Source organism: Petaurus breviceps, unplaced genomic scaffold (genome assembly GCF_028583685.1).
Source record: "Petaurus breviceps papuanus isolate PSGF00001 unplaced genomic scaffold, PetGlider_PUasm1.0 188, whole genome shotgun sequence".
In the NCBI taxonomy this organism is placed as follows: domain Eukaryota; kingdom Metazoa; phylum Chordata; class Mammalia; order Diprotodontia; family Petauridae; genus Petaurus; species Petaurus breviceps.
The window spans coordinates 5691644-5709203 of record NW_027185804.1 but is presented as its reverse complement, the minus strand read 5'-3'; the positions used below and the strand labels follow the sequence as shown (position 1 = coordinate 5709203).

The 17560-nt window shown below is 43.8% G+C and overlaps 1 protein-coding gene across 3 annotated transcripts in view; it reads right to left on the bottom strand.

Moving 5' to 3' along the window:
- AMPD3 (adenosine monophosphate deaminase 3) overlaps positions 1-17560 on the bottom strand; it is a 75002-nt gene that overhangs the window by 47182 nt on the left and 10260 nt on the right. For 2 of the 3 annotated variants that reach the window (XM_069091209.1, XM_069091208.1), the window contains exon 2: positions 5830-6055. In XM_069091209.1, the coding sequence (XP_068947310.1) occupies positions 5830-6050 (221 nt within the window). In that variant the 5' untranslated portion in view covers positions 6051-6055. Of the gene's footprint in view, positions 1-5829; positions 6056-16603; positions 16960-17560 lie in introns of those variants that run through there. The other variant, XM_069091207.1, reaches the window with a different exon arrangement.

Genomic DNA, 17560 nt, shown 5'->3' with positions numbered 1-17560 from the left:
TCTATCTGGCCCACTGGTCAATACAAGCGGCACAAATGCTTGGATTCCTCAAGTCTGGCCAGTATGGTGGATTTTTAATAAACTTTGTTTTTTTTAGCTGAGAGAAGGCTTGAGTAGAATTCATTTGGGCAGAATCTGTGTGTTGCTATTTCAAGGGTCCCAGCACTCCTAAATCTCAACAGGGCTAAAATCCTCTTCTGACTTCAGCATTTTATGGCATTAATGAGGCTTTCCCAAAAGCAGCTTAGTAGTTGCATTTCATGAATTTGCTTTTGCTAGGGAAAACGTTATTCCCTGGTGGCCAACCCTCTGAGAAAGACTCTCTCTCTCTCTCTCTCTCTCTCTCTCTCTCTCTCTCTCTCTCTCTCTCTCTGCCCCCCCGCTTTGTTCTTAGCTAAGCTTGTCCATGGGAGGGGGGGAGAAGAGGTCACCTAGCCCATTCCCCTTACAAATGAGGAAATTGAGGCCCAGAGAAGGCAAAGGATTTGCCCAAGGTCACACAGATAGTATGCATTTTTATTGTTGTTGAGTTGTTTCAGTCATGTCCAACTTTTCGTGATCCCATTTGGGGTTTTCTTGGCAAAGATACTGGAATGATTTTCCATTTCCTTCTCCAGTTCATTTTACAGATGAGGAAACTGAGGCAAACTGGGATGAGTGACTTACCCAAGGTCACATAGCTAGTAAGTGTCTGAGGCCAGATTTGAACCCAGGAAGATGAGCCTTCCTGACTCCAGGCCTGGCACTCTATCCACCATGCCTCCTAGCTGCCCTAGGTCTGGGTTCTAGTTTCAATCCTGATTACCACTAACCTGCTGTGTAAACTTAGGTTGAATTTAGAGTCAAAAAACCTGGGTTAAAATACTGCATCTGGTTCTAGTCGTAAACCTAGGGAAGTCTCAACTTCTCTAGCCTCAAATGCCTCATCTATAAACTGAATGTTGCACTACAACATCTGGGGTCTCTTCAAGCTAGAAGTCTATGATCCTTCGAGCCTATGAATTCCTCTGTGGACCTCAGTTTCCTTTTCTGTAAATTAAGAATATTGCACTAAATGATTCCTGAAGTCCTGTCCAACACCAACATTCTCTGATTCTAAATATAAATACCAAGGATCCTAAGAATTAACAGAGACATTTTTCCCCTTAACCTCTTACTTCCCCATGTGAAACATGGGGGGGGGGAGGTTTAAATAGCAAAGCCCCAGACTCAGGATGTGTGGACACTAGGAGGCCCACATTTTATTATTTTTGATCTGGAATGTGAAGAAGATGCCAGAAACAGAGGAGAAGCTGGGGAGAGAATGTCCCAAAGTGTTGCCTTTTGGACATCCAGACAGAGAAGCCTTCCCTTTGCTTCTGCATGTAGCAAAGGTGAGAGCAGAAAAAGAGTAACTGTTAGTAGTAACTGTAGTCTGATCAAAGTATCCATTCAGATACAGTGTGCTGTATGAGCAGCAGAGCAGCTATGGACAGTTCCCACTTTGGGGAAGACAAATCTGGGGAAGCTATGGAGACAGAACGCTTCCTGCTCTGTTTGGTTGGTCAGTTTTGTTCAAGATTTCTTTGTTGCAAGGAAGGGTTGAAGGGGGCTGGCCTGTGTAACCCTGGGCAAGCCTCTCTGGACCTCATTCCTCATCTGTAAAATGCAATTGAATTCAATGGCCTCTACAGTCTGTCTGCATGGTCTGTGGGCTTTGTCCTGAGTAGTAATAACAGAATAGGGAAAGAAGAAAAATAGAAACATTGTAATGTTAAGCTTCATTTATTCCTTAGGCAAGGAAACTGTGACTACTCCTTGGTTGGCAGGGCTATAGCATTACATAGGCATCTAGGTAGCATAGTGAATAGAGTGCCAGTCAGGGAGACTCATCTTCCTGAGTTCAAATCTGGCCTCAGACACTTACTAGCTATGTGACCCTGGGCAAGTCACTTAACCCTGTTTGCCTCAGTTTCCTCACCTGTAAAATGAGCTGGAGAAAGAAACAGAGAACCACGCCAGTATCTCTGCCAAGAAAACCCCCAATGGGATCACCAAGAGTCTGAACCAACTGAACAACGGTGTACAAACTCATCTGTACACCTCGTGTTATTTGATAATTGTCATGGAGATCCAATGACATCACAAGGGTTATGACTTGCATGTGACTAATATTGAAGGGAAGCAGATCTGTACAAAGTCTCTCCCCCAGAGTCAGGGACATGCACTGGCACAACATGGCCTGGGAGGCAGTGGGTGACCTGTGGCCTTTCTAAAATGAAGGTGTTTCCCAGATCTCAGTTGGTCAGAGGCAATGGCCATTCACAGACCAGGCAAGAACTGAGACAAAAGGTGGCCTAGTTTACCATCACAGAAGTATCCATGAGGGAGGAGCTGGAGTCCAGAACAAAAAATAACTTATTTACATTCATTCTAAGCCATCAAAACTAAATAATGAGGCTCAGAATCTTGGGCTGGGGGCTATTTACTGGCCTTTGAACCAAATCAGAGTGATTTGGATTTAAAAGTATAGTCAATTAGCTCCATACAAACACAATAAACTTTTTAAAAGACTGTTTTCCATATTTATCAAATCATAAATGAAAAATGCATGGGACAGAAAGTAGGTAGTCCCAGCTTTTAGAAAATAATAATTAAAAATAAAAATTGTTAGGGTAGCCTTAGAAGTGGTATGGCACAATGAAAAGTCAGAGGTCAGAGGTCCTAGACCCAAATCATACCTCTGAAATTTACTATCCATGTGACTTTAAGTAAGGCCCTTAAACTCCTCTGTCCTCATGGATGGATGGGACCTCAGAGGTCATTTACCTAATGATTTCCCTGGTGAGGAAACTGAGGCATAGAGCGGCTAAGTGATTTTCTCAAGGGCCCAGGGATAGGCAGTGACAAAAGCAAGGTGAGAATCCTGGCACTTTGACTCCTGTGTTGCAGGAACAACAGTATCTGTTAAGCCTACACAGGAGAAGTGCCCCACATTTTATTCAGCTATCTCAGTGCCTTGGACAAAGCAAGCTACCGATGCATCAAGTGCAGGGTTAAGGGCTTTGCAATGATTATCGCATTTGATCCTCACAACAACCCTGGGAGATAAGTGCTATAGTGATCCCCATTTTACAGATGAGGAACTGAGGCAATATAGGTTAAATGACTGGCCCAGGGTCACCTGGCTAGTAAGAGCCTGGGGCTGAATTTGAGCTCAGGTTTTCCTGATTCCAGACCCGGTGCTCTAACCCCTGTGGCAACTTGATGGGGATGGGACCTGAACCCCAAAAAGAAAAAACCCCTGGACTTTCCCACAGGGCCCAGTCCCTGGCATTCTCCTGAGGCTTTGGCCCATCCCAGTAATCCTTTCAACTGTCCTTTCATTGTGGCCCAACACCCAGCCCTTCATTCTTGGTTACCCTTGACCCAGCCCAATCTTCAATCCTCAGTTACCTCTGACCCAGCCCAACCTTCAAGGTCAGTTACCTCTGGACCACCTCAGGCTATATAGTCTACCCTTAATCCCATCTAGACCCCTTCTCAGGTACCTCCCAGTCACCCCAGCCTATTATCCACTCCTTGATCCCATCCAAACCTTTCCAGAAATCTTTTTTGCTATAAAAAGGGGTCAGTCTTGTCTACTAATTGTGCAGATTCTGGCCCACTTGTCAATACAAGTGTCACAAAGGCTCAGATTCTTAAAATCTATGTTTTAACACACCACTTCTCTGACTGAAAGAAAGCTAGAGTTGGGGCAGCTAGGTGGCGCAGTGAATAGAGCACCAACCCTGGAGTCAGGAGGACCTGAGTTCAAATCCAGCCTCAGATACTTAAACACAAAACTAGCCATGTGACCTTGGGCAAGTCACAACCCCAATTGCTCTGCATTACCCCCTCCAAAAAGTAAAAAAAAAAAAAAGAAAGAAAGCTTCAGTCAAATCCTTCTGTACTTTTTGTCCTTGAATTTCAGGGTTCCCAGTACTTCAGCCCACAACAAACTAGCTGCCCCAAAATACCCAGGGCCAGTCAGCTGGCTCAACTATCCTGGGGAATCCTTTCATCTGAAGGACTGGAAGGCACAACAAGCTTCCAGTGAAGTTAGAGTGAAGTGAATTCAGAGGAATGCTAGGAACAGCAGAAAGTGTTTATTTGAGTATATTGGGGAAAGAAGGGAGAGGAGCACTTTTCAGAGTGGATGGGAAGCTGCTAGGAAGGCAGCAGATCTGGAGTGAGGGGATCTGGGTTCAAATCCTGGCTCTGACACAACCTGCACTAGTCACTCAATCCTTTGGGGGTCTCAGTCTCCTTATCTGTCAAATTACCTCATCCTTACTTAGGAAAATAGAATCCTAGATTTAGAGCCAGAAGTGACTTCTAAGGTCATACAAGGCAACCCCCTCACTTTACAGTTAAAGAAAGCAAAGCCCAGAGAAATTCATCAACTCCTTCATGGTTTAAAGGATGGAAAGTGGCTGAGCCAAAATTGGAACCCAGGTCTTGTGCCTGTCCACTGCATTAAGCTGACTGATATGTGTACATGTTGTTTGTCTACATTGAACGTAAGCTCCTTGTAGGCAGAGGACTCGTTTCTCTTTCTCTTTGAAGCCCTGGTGCTTATCAATTGTCAACACTTCAAAAAAGCATTCTTGGGAGGAGGGGGGAAAAAGAACAAGGTGAAAAAGTGCACAACAGAGAACAAAAGAAAACTCACAAGGAAGCAAAGACAAGATGGACAATTCTCAACACAAGGAGTTATCATTTGTCATACAGGTTTTCTTGAAATGAAAATTTATTGTTACATATTTAGAATTCTCTCATGTTCTGCTATGTACACGACATCCTTTTTTTTTTCTTTCTAACCTTGTATTTAGGTTCCAATATAATAAAATATAAAAGAAAGAAAAGAGAAAAAACAATGAAAAGAAAAATAACAAATTGGAGCGGCTAGGTGTGGCAGTAAATAGAGCACTGGCCCTAGAGTCAGGAGAACCTGGGTTCAAATCTGACCTCAGACACAACACTTACTAGCCTTGTGACCTTGGGCAACTCACTTAACCCCAACTGCCCTGTCCTTCCCCCTCCAAAAAAGCAAAAAAAAAAAATAGAGCACCAGCCCTGGAGTCAGGAGGACCTGAGTTCAAATTCGGCCTCAGACACTTAACACTCACTAGTCGTGTGACCTTGGGCAAGTCACTTAACCCCAATTTCCCTCCAAAAAGAAAAAGAAAAATAACAAATTAAGAACAAAATAGAAAAAATCAAAGTATCAATAAAATAAAAAATAAACAAAAAATTTTAAAAGTACATAATAATATAAAAAATAAAAAATATAAACAAAAAAATTTTAGAAGGAAAAAATAAAGAAAAATAAGATAAAAAAAAAGAAAAAATGATTAAAAAACAAAAACTGCTTTCTGCCTGGTGGATCCACTGAAGGATAGAATGCCAAAGGTGGGGTAGAGGACCTCTACATTCTCCTCCAGATTTAAATGCATGATCCAATGCTAAAGCATATTAAGGAAACAGATTCAGCGGGACAGTGACCTGTTCACAGTCACCCAGCAAAGGGCACAGCCAAGACTGGAATTCATTTCTCCTATTTCTAGTTCCAACATCCTTCCAAGTCCACCACACTACCTCCAGACAGCTATTAAGGCAGCAGGAAGAATCAGGACTTTAGATCATTTCAACCAGATTTAAAATTGGTTAGTGTTGCTTATTCCAAAATAAATCCAAAGCCTCGAGTCTGGGGCCAGTCTGTTTTTAAAGCTCCAGTACCTGAGACAGAGAACAGGACTGAGTAGATTGGCAGATGTTTCTCTGCCTGTGAGAAGCCATCCGACCCACCTTTTGGCCGTCTCCACGGACTTCTGCTCAGCCAGCTCCTTCTCCAGCTCTCGTTCTTTGGCCTCCTTCTGCCCAATGGGGCAGTCCTCAGGCACAGTGAACAGCGATAAGGCATCTTTGCTGTCTTCCTCCCGGAGTACCTTGGCAAACACCTTTTCGGCCAGCAGTCGCACCTGCTCATCCACCTCCGAAATGTTAAGTTTGGGGAATTGTCGAGGCATCTCAGCTAACAAAGAGAAGGAGAAATTGATTGTCATTAGGTGGAGGGCAGCACTGGTTATTGGCTGGGGGATCCAAGCAAGCTCTTGACCCCCTCCGATGTCATGGAAGCCCAGCAGAAGAGCCCAGGCTGGACACTTGTCCCAAACACAACCAGCAGTCTGAGGCCCCGAAGCCAACCCTGGGAATAGATTGCTATGACACATGTGGCTTGGTCACTCTTCTCTCATTGCAATATGTGAACCAGATTCCCCTGTGTTTTAGCTGATCCTTCATTGTGTCATCCCAAACAGTACAAACACAGACTCTGGGAGTGTGAGTGGATGGAGGAAAGCTAAAGACATTTGCTTGACTTTTTTTCATGCAAAAGGAAAATGGTGATATTCCCTGGAATTGACTGGCCAACCCCTTCCCCCTTGGTTAGGTCAGCTATTTCCACATTCAAAATACCTGCAATTCTCCCCAGTCTACCTCTCTAGCCCTGGACAGCTCTGTCTCCGCCTGAAGTTTCAGAAACACATGTTAAACTGACTGGAAGACTTCACCTGCTTACCACTTCATTTCCACATGAGCACATACTATGTGTAAGATTCTATGCTATGCTAGGATACAAAAGACAAACCCAAAATAGTCCCCACCCTTAAGGAGTGTACATTCTATTGGGGAGAAAAATATATAAACACATACATAAGAAGTTTCTATGTGTTTATATAGGCTTGGCTGGGAACTGGACCAGGAATCTGGGTGGTGCAGTGGACAGAGGGCCAGGCCTGGAGTCAGGGAGACTCATCTTCCTGAGTGCAAATCTGGCCTCAGATGTAGGCCTTACCAGCTGTATGACCCTGGGCAAGTCACTTTACTCTATTTGCTTCCGTTTCCTCATCTGTAAAATGAGCTGGAGAAGGAAATGGCAAACCACTCCAGTATCTCTGCCAAGAAAACCCCAAAAGGGGTCATGAAGAGTTGGGCACAGCTGAACAGAAACTGAACCTGATTTTATTAGTGTGGGAAACTCCCTCCACTGGTACAGGCAAGCATCTGCTCTGAAACTTACAGTCTTAAGAAAATTTCCTTAAGCCCTGAGAAGGTATCTTTCAGAGATGAGACTTGTACCCAGGCTGTCCTGGCTCTGAAGCTAGTTCTGTCCACTACACCAGGGGAGCCTGTCATCAGTGTGTGTATGTGTGCGTGTGTGTGTGTGTGTGTGTGTATACAATCAAATGGTAATTTACATAAAGGCGCTCTATAAATGTCAGCTTTTATTAGGTACTTAATCATACTCTAATTTGTATTATATTGACCAGTTTATCCCCCTTTGGTGATTCAGAAAAACTTCTGGGTTTTCTGGCCTTGACCTTTCTAAACACTGGCTGTCTCTGCTCTAATGTCCTACGTGATAACCCCTCCCTTTCCAGGTAGTTGCTTGATTTAAAAACACATGGAAAGACTTGGAAAGACCTAAGAAGGAAGATGCAATCCACCTCCAGACAAGCAAATGACAAGTGGAAATAAGCATAGTACGGTCTTACATATATGTGTATGAGGATACATGTGCATATGTGTATGTTTATAGATATCTCTGTGTGGCTATAAATTTAACTGTAGCCTTGTTACAATGGGGGGGGGGGTAAAGTAAAAAGTGCACAGCAGAAAAAAGAATATCAACAGGAAAGCAAAGCAAAGCTGGGCAGCTTTGACAGCAATGTGTAGTACTTATTACATAGGTTTTCTTGAAATGGAAATTTGTTGTTTTATATTGAATCCTCTCGTATTCTGTTGTATACGTGGATATGCCCTTTTTTCTTTTCTCATGTTGTATTTAAGTTTATAATGAATAAAAAGAGAAAAAAAGAAATGCTAAATTTCACTTAGAGACAAGTGAAAGTTAAAATGCAAGATTTTGCCCTCATGAGGTCATGAAATCTATCCACAGACCCCTTGGGGTCTCCAGCTCCCCACGTTAAGAACCCTTGACATAGTCTCCCATAGTCCAACCCTTTCATCTGACCAATGAGAAAAGACTAACTCAGAGAAGAAATATCCAGCTAAATGAATTTCAGTTTCTCCAGACTCAAAGATTTGAAGATCCTGTGATATTTCCCAGATGCAAAACCTTCCTGATTATGGAATAATTCCCCTGTTGCAAATCCAGGTAATTTTCCACTGTCATCATGGCATCACTGCCGAGACAGTATTAAATTAATGGAATGGGAAGGAAGAGAGGAGAGGTTTCAGTACTGGACTGGTTGCTAGGAAACCTGAGTTCTAGCCTCAGTCCCATGTGGTGTGACCTTTAATAAGTGGCTTTGCTTCCCTGAGCCTCAGTTTCCCACACTGTTAAATGAGGGATGGTCTCCAAGCTCTAACATTCTATGATGCCCTAAAAGCCCAAGTATCAGAAGTGGGCTAATGATGCACCAACCATGATACCTCAAAATATAGACCCTAAAAAATGACTCTCTTGATTTCTACAACCATTAGGTCCTGCAGAAAGCAAGTGTTTGCCACCTTCACTTTAGAGAAAGGTATCCCAAAGAGCTTAAATAATTTGCTTCAGATCACAGTAGGTCTAAAGAACAGCCAAACCTGTAGTGATGATTACTGCCCAAGACAGCAGGGTCCCCTGAGTACACAAGAAGTATGACCAGAAGAATGCCACCAAGCACCAAGGAGGGAGCAGAAGGCAGCCAAGGGTGGAGGAAGGGGTCTGGGTTCTGCTTTTAACTGACTATGTGATCTTAGAAAGTCACTTCCTCTCTTGGGAAAGCCCCTCTTGAGCTTCAGTTCTCTTACATGTAAAAAGACAAGGGTTGGGGTAGCTAGATGGTGCAGTGAATAGAGCACCAGCCCTGGAGTCAGGAGGACCTGAGTTCAAATTTGGCCTCAGACACTTAACACAAAAACTAGCCATGTGACCTTGGGCAAGTCACTTAACACCAATTGCCCTCCAAAAAGAAAAAAAAAAGACAAGGGTTGGGACTAGAGCCCAATAGAGTCAATTTCATATAAACTTTGAAAACCACAAATTAGCATTATCTATGCTGTGCCATATATTGTTTTTGTTAAACATTTCCAATTACATTTTAATCTCCTTTGGGCAGCACCCCAGAGGCTAAGTTTGATACCTCTAGACAGAAGATCTCAAAGGTCACTTTCCCACCCTGACAGAAACAAGGGATTTAGATGGAGAAGGTAGAGGAAAACAGAGATAGTGTGCAAACAAAAAATGATAGTAGAATAAATTAATTCCATCTCTGAATGAACAAAGCAATCCCAATAGATGCTACTTGCAGAGAATATTTGGGGTTTACAGATTAGTCAATTTATTTATAAAAGGGGAGAGGAAAGAGCCATTAAAGGCAAAGAGAAAAAGACAAGGGGAGACAGGATGGGAGGGGAGGTACCACATTGGTAGTGAGGAAAGTGGACCTTGAGCGGGAAATGAGCTATCTGCCTATAAGGTCAGAAAGTTGCCTGAACTCGGTTCTACTCCATTGCTGGGGTCAGTACAGGAACAAGAAAGAAATAAGCAAAAATTACCTAAATTTACATTCTTCACCTTTCCTTCTTTTGCAGAACAAACCTATCTCACAGAATGGAGTACCCCTCTCCCTCCTTTCCCAGGTACTCCAGGAGCTGATTAAGCAATGGGTAGGCCTGTGTGGAAGAAGCTGATGATCAAAGGGAATCTTGTCCCCAGGTGGGCCACAGAAGCAGGAATGGGATGGGAGAGGGGGGAAAAAAAGGTTCTCTGGGAATCGAAAAAGACAGTTATCTATTTGTCTTTGCATGTCTAAGCGGCATTTGGAAGCCCTAAATTGGGTTGGTTCTGAAAACAAGACAAGAAGCTGTGAACCTAAGAGAAATGTCATCAAAAAGTAGAGACAAAGGCAGAGAGGACGAGTCCAGATGACAGGACCATACGGGGACAGCACTCTAGATATGCAAAGATGGAGTGGGTCCAGAGGATGGGAGCTTATGCCACAGAAGGCCTGAATGAAGGAAAGGGAGGGCTATAGCATGGAGAATAAAAGAGTTGGTGGAAACATAATGAATTTAAATCCAGTCTCAGTCACTTTTTAGCTGTGTGAACCTGGGCAAGTCCCTTAACCTCCGTCTGCAAGTTTCCTCATCTGTAAATTGGGGATCAAAATAACATTTACCTCCCAAGGTTGTGAGCATCAAATGAGATATTTGTAAATCTCTTGGAACAATGCCTGGTATATAATAGGTGCTATATAAATGTTAGTTGCTGTTATTATCTGAAGGGCTGTCATACGGAAGGAAGACTAAAACTAGAACTAGTGCATAAAAGTCATGTCAGCACAGTTCATTTGCATATAAGGAAACACATAACAATTAGATAGGGATAGGGGTAGACTATAAGGAACTCCCAGATGAGGAAAGTCCCTCTACCAATGCAATGGAACACCTTCTCTACAACTTCCAGTCTTAGAGAGATGTCTGAGTGGTTAAGTGACTTACTTACCTAGTGCCACACAGCCACTATGTTTCAGCAGTGGGACTTCACTGTCTCATAAGATAGTCACCTCCCAATCATTAAATATATTCAAGGGAAGAACAGGAGACTATTTGTCAGGGACAATGCAGAGGGGTCCTTGCTCAGGTCCAGATGACTTCTGATGTGCCCTTCCAATTCTGAGCTGATTCTGAGGTGTGCTGAAGCCACCCGAACCCAGCCCAAATCCAACCAGCACTTTGTTAGATTTTCAAGTATTATTTATATCTCTGAAATTAGCAAAAACTCAAAACCAGGGCTTGATTTATTGTCCTGTTGATTGTCTACACTTAAGAAAGTGATGGAGATGTTAATACAGATTCAATTTAAAAGCATGTCTTGTGTGTATTGTGTTAGGCATTTCCCAGCACAGCCCTGTCTGAATTCTAGTCCCAGCTACTAATTCATCACATGACTTTCTTTCCACAAGTCTCTCTCTGGGCCTTTTTCCTCATCTTTAAAATGAAAAGGGGCTGAATGATTTCTGAAATCCTTCAAGGGATATTACTCAGAACATTTCCAATCCTTACTAAAAAAACACAATATAAACTATTTCGAAAAGAACAGATTGGTTTTCAGAGAGCTTATGATTTTAAAAAAAAAATGTTTTTAATATGAAAATTGGAATCAAGGATCTCAATTTCTAAAGGCCCTGTGACAATCCACGCTCAGAATAATGTCATTGACAAACAAGTGTATTAGGAACCCTCACCCTTGGTCAATCAACCAATCAGCAAGCATTTATTAAGTACCTTTTTTGTATCAAGCAAAACACTAGGTTCTGGGCATACAAAAACCAAAACGAAATGAGGAGGAAAGTGACATGGTCAGACTTGGGCAAGATTTAGGAAAATCATTTCAGCAACTGAGTGGATATATAGATGGAAAAGGGGAGATACTTGAAACAAGAAGACCCCTTAATTAGGAGGCTTTTGCAAAAGTCTAAACAAGAAGTGATGAAGCCTGAATTAGGGTGATAGCTGTCTGAGTGGAAAAAAGAGCTATGCAAGAGATCCTGTGGACATAGAAATGATTCCATGGTCGGAGGGTCTGTGAGGAGTTTGGCGGGTAACATCAAAGTGATGGCAGTGCCCTTCGTAGAAAAAGGAAGCTCCAGATAGGAGAGAGCTTGAGGGAAAAGATAATGTGTTCAGTCTTGCCATGTTGGGTTTGAGACATCTAGGGGACATCTTGTTTGAAATGGCAGTTGGTGGAGGAGAGAGGCTAAAGGGCATAACATGAGTTGTCAGCATCGAGTTAGTTATTAAAGCCCTAATGAGCTCCCAAGGAAAGTATAGAAAGAAAAGAGGGGCCAGGACAGTCCTGACACATACTTACAGTAGCCAAGGTTGGTGGGCTTCCTATGGATCATGATGGAGCAAAGGTCAGATAAGTGGTCAGACAGGGAGGAGGAGAACCAAGGGAGGGCAACGTCCCAAAATCCCAAAACCAACCATGGAGAAGAAAGAGCATTCAGGAGGCGATCAAGAATGTCAATAAGTGTCACAGAGAGGTGGAGAAGGATGAGGATTGAGAAAGGGCTAGATGTAGCAAACAGATCTTTGGCAATTCTGGAGAGAACAATTTCATCAAAGTGAGAGGACAGAAGCCAGATTGCAAGAGTTGAAAAGTGAGTGAGAAGAGAGGAATGCAATGGATGAAAGATAGTTGTTTCAAGGAATTTGGCTGGGAAAAGAGATCTAGAAAGATAGCTGAGGGGGTGGTATCATCTAGGCACTGGTTTTTAAGGATGGGTGAGAATTGGGCTTGTTTGTAAACCCTAGAAGACTTAAATGAGCTCTGGCTTTGGGCCAAGCCCCCCAGTTATAATTCTGAAGCCATGAAGAAATCCATACTGCTACTGCCCCTCAGGCTCCATTGACTACCCTTGTAACTTTACAAACCAAAATATCCTTCTCTGATGGGAAGGGGGTCAGTGTAGCCCAGGGCTTGACAAGTACTGAGCACTTACTTAATACTGATAGAAGGACTGAAGATTAGAGAGAAGGAATAATTGTGAGGAAAACTGGAGGGGATGGGCTCAAAGGTAGAAGCAGAGGGGATGGTCTGGGCAAAGAGAAGAGCCACCTCTCTTTGAGACTGGGGTGAAGGAAGAGAAAGGGGGAAAATACTAAGAAGAAGCTCATATTGAATGAACAGCCTCTATTTTCTCAATACAGAATGAGGCAATATCTTCAGCCATGAAGATCAGTCATTCTGATTCTGACTACAGCAAGGTGGATTTGGGGATGAGTCATTGCCATATTTGTAAGAAGTAGGTAACACTGAGAGAATCCCCAGGGACCCCAAAGGTACCACCTCTAAGCCCCACCTTGAGTGGGAACTGGCCCTTGTCCTATCCTGCTCACTCACTGACAATCTCTCTATTGAGTTTTGACATTATGCCAGTCTCAACATCCTTGCTGAGCACCTGAGAGCCAACCCCAAATTTTAGAATCCAGGAAAAGATTTTTTCAGCCTTCAAGCAAAGCAAACAAAAAGAAAGTGAAAAGGCAGATCACAGCCGGTACTGGTAAAGCCCAAGGCAACCAGGTGGTGCAATGGTTAGAGTAGGAGGCCTGGAGTTATGAAGACTTGAGTTCAAATCCAGCCTTAGATACTTACCATACTAGCTGTGTGATCCAGAGCAAGTCACTTACCCTCTCTCTGTCTCAAGTTTCCTCACCTATAAAATGGTAATAATAATAGTCCCCATCTCACAGAGTCGGAGTTGTAAGGAGGATCAAATGAGATAGTACTTTAAAGGGCTTAGCAGTACACAGTGCCTGGCACATAGTAGGCATTATATAAATGCTTATTCCCCTCCCTTACCCTGAAAGGAACCTCAAGTCCATGCAGGTCACCCTCAGGTCTCCAAAAATCCTTCTGCAAGGGGGCACATCTGCCCAAGACATTTCTTGAACCAAATTATGGCTGGCAAAAACCCCCTTGGTCAGCAGCTGTCCTTCCCCCAATCCTCCCTGTTTGTACTCATCTCCTCCCCCCTGGAACAGAGCCTTGTCCTGAGCTAAATCAAGGGATGTGATGTCAATGGATCCAAGAGGGAAATCCCCACTCCAACTGGTGCTGCCTGTGAAAGAGATATCTTCTATTCAAGTTACCATCAACAAGCATTCATTAAGCCCTTACTGTGTGCTGGATTATGGGGATCACAGGCTTAGAGGAAGAAGGAACCCCAGAGACCCTCTAGTCCATCCTTTTACTTTAGAGGGGGAAAATCAAGTCAATTGACAAGAAAGGTTCATTGACTTGCCCAAAGTCATGTGGGTGGCCAATAGCAAACAGGACATAAGCCCAAGTTCTCTGGATTCAGGGCCAGTGTACTCTCCACAGTACCACGTCGATTCCCCTCTCCCACCAACAAACATCAGCAGGAAGAATGAAGGCATTTCTTGTAGCTCCTGATACAATTCTCTAAAAATACAAGCACCCCAATAAAGGAGCCAGGGGCCCTGAGGATCCCTCTGGTGTCTGGGATTTGTGGAACCATGCACTAGGCAAAACGACGGAAAGGACTTTCCATCACCAGGGGCTCTAGCTTTTGCCATTCACGGCTCATGCATTCATCTACACTCTGTCCCCCAAGGCCCATCCTGCATATCCCAGGAATAAAGAAGCCATTCCTCCCTTTACCATGTGGCACTTTTAGCTACACTATGGATGATGAGGTACTATGCCAAATCCAGTTACCATGAGCTATAAAAAGATTTCCTCAAGTCAACTACAGAATCTAGAGCATCTTTTGTCCTAATCTTATCTCTGAGATGTACTATGTATAAGAGTTTAGACAAGCTACTCTGGGCCTCAGTTTCCTCATCTGTAAATAAGGTGGTTTGACCAGATGGTCTCTGAGGTCCCTTTCAACTCTGTATACAGTTTATATACTGTATATAGCATATGACTATTTATAAGCAATGAAGAATTAATTCTACAACTTGGGCAAGTATGGTGATGAGAAACAGACAACTGTATTATCTAGTACCTTCTGTACACAGGTCTCTACTTATAAGAATGGTGGCCAGATGTGCCACATACGTTATCCCTGTACTGCAAGAGGCTGAAGCTAATGGATCCCTTCAGTTTGGGAGTTTCTGAGCTTCTGTAGCACTCTAGTTGATTGATTGGGGGTCTATGCTAAGTCTGGTACTAATAGAGTGAGTCATGAGGAAGGGAGGGTTACCAGGCAGTGTAAGGAGAATGAACCAGCCCAGGTCAGAAAAATAGAGTGGGTTAAAGCTTCCATTCCAATGAGCGTTAGGATCATCAGATGAATAAGAGACTGTCTTTCCAGTCTAGGTAAGATGGGGAAATCCAGCCTCCAAAAACACAAATATTGTGCAATTCTATGACACTTTATATAGCAACTATCTCATTTGATCTTAGAGAGCTAGGAAGGACTTGAGAGGCCATATGAAGCAACTGAAACCAAGGCACAAAAATGTTATGTTATTGACACAGGGTCACACATATAAATACAAACAAACAAATGTTTGAGGCAGGATCCAAAACCAGGTTGTCCTGACTCCACATCCAGCTGCCTCTCAGACTGACACCTGGAGACTTGAAGTGGTTTTTCTAAAGTCTTACAAAATTAGAGTGAAAGCCATCATTTCAGTCACAGGCTCCTAACTAAATTTAATAACGATAGCTAGCATTTATATGCTGTTTCAGGCACTGTGCTAAGTACTTTACAATTATCAGCTGATCTTCCCAAAGTCATGGGAGGTAGGTGTTACTATGATTCCCATTTTATAGACAAGGAAACTGAGGCAGACAGGAATCAAGTGACTTGCTTGGGATCACACAGCTACTAAGTCCGAGGCTAGATTTGAACTCAGGTCTTCCTGACTCCTGTCCCAGTCAGTCCTCTATTCCCTTTGACTCCTAGCTGCCCCCAAACTGATCCTGACTCCAGGACAAGTACTCACTCCTTCCACAAAACCACAATGCGCCTCTCTTCACAATATCTACAACAGTAAGATAAGGCACATAGCATTGTCCCCACTTTACACATGAGAAAATTGAGATTCAGAGAGGTTAAGGGACTCAACCTCTTGAGGTGGCTTTTGGTGCAGGGGTCTTTTTACTGCCCATTCACCTCTCAGGCACCAAAGCATTCATGGCACCCACAGCAACTCCTTTAGAAATAAAGAAACTCTAGTGAATAGAGGCACCAGCCCTGGAGTCAGGAGGACCTGAGTTCAAAATCTGACTTCAGACACATAACACTTACTAGCCATGTGACCTTGGGCAAGTCACTTAACCCCAATTGCCCTACCTTACTCCCTCCAAAAGAGTAAAAAAAAAATTTTTAAGAAATAAACTCAAGCATAGTAAGACTTTCCAACACACCTGAGATCTCCCCCAAAAGCCAGTGACCAGAGAAGAGTACTGAGTCTGTACCCAGCTGCTGACCTCAGGGGGTTGAGTTCTAACAAGAACACCTCATTCTGTAACCCCCAGAAGTGAAGCCCTTCCCTACTTGATCACTCCTACCTCTTGATGACTTATTAGCCAGTAATCAGGAAGGACGTTTCAGTTAACTGTTGATGCAACTTCATCTCATCCTTACTTATGACACAGGCCATTCTTTGGGTGCCAACGCCCCAGGAAAAGACCTAGAATGGACCACATTTCCTTCAGTTCTTCATTTTAAACTACAGTGTGGCAGCCCAGTTTATTACAAAGAAAAGTAGAGCTTGAGTCAATAGGATCTGGGTTTAAACCCTTCCTGTGAGACCCTAGGGCAAATGACTTGGTTTCTCTGTACCCCGATTTCCTTGCAAAGTGAGGGGGCTAGACCAAATGATCCCTAGCCAAGCTGCCACAAAGCTATGATTTCTGAGGTCCCCCGTCCTAGTGAACTCTCAGTCCCAAAGACCTGTTTACAAAAAGTCTCTCTGATCCCAATATCGGACAATTACACAGAATTCTTCATACATTCTCCTATTCTTTGCATACATCATCTCTGAAATCCTCCCCACCCATCCAACATTCTAACTAAATTGAACCGACCTGAAGAGTGAGTGCTGCCTGATGGCCAGGAATCCATGACCAATCAATCAATCCCAGCAAAGCAGCCCAGAGAGATTTGTTCCTGTGTCCCACTGCTGCTGGTCAGAAAACCAGAGGCAAGCTGAGCCTGAGCAAGTGAGAGTAGACCCTGGGAGAGAGGATGCCTGAACACAAAGCACCCTATTGGACTGGTTCAGTGGGAGGCCCCTGCTTTGTATATTTGTGTAAGAATGAGCCACAGCAGGAAGAGTCCTGTCTGGAAATTCTCCAATTAAATTTGAAGGGAGTATCTGCAGGGCTCCTCAGCTCCTAGGTGCTCTGACCAGAGGCTGTGACCAGGGAGAAAACTTCCCCAACCACTCACTCTCCAGACTTCTTTTTTTATTTCCAGTCCCACCCCACCGCACCCTCCCCCTCGTCCCCAGCCTCCAATAAAGCATGTTAGTAATGTCCCAGCCCAGCCAACCCTATAATAAAATGTGCCTAGCAAGCCGGAGGGGAGAAAAGTGCCCAAGTGCCTGTAAGGCCTAAGTACCTCCTGGAAGCTTTTGAAAGCACAGAACAGACTGTCAGCTCAGTTTTCTCTGCTGATTTAACACTGGAGTCTTTAGGCTTAAATACAGAGCCTGAATCACAGATGGTAAGGGGAGGCGGGACCTCTAGAAGAATCTGTCCAACATATTCAAGAGTCTGGGTCTCATGAAACCAACTCCTTGGGCCCCCATCCTGGCTGCCATGCCAGTAAGTCCTGGAGCACAGCTATGGTTAATGACCGTGGCCCCTCCCTCAGAGGCACTGGGGCTGCTGTGGCTTCCCTTTCAAAAAGGGAACTCAGAGAACTGAACTCATCTCTCCTCTTGTTCCACACTGCAAGGGAGGTGTGGGTTCCTCATTGCCCAATCAACTGAAAGCCAGCGAGAGCCAGACAGAAAGTAGGCCTAGGGGAGCCCTGGTGCT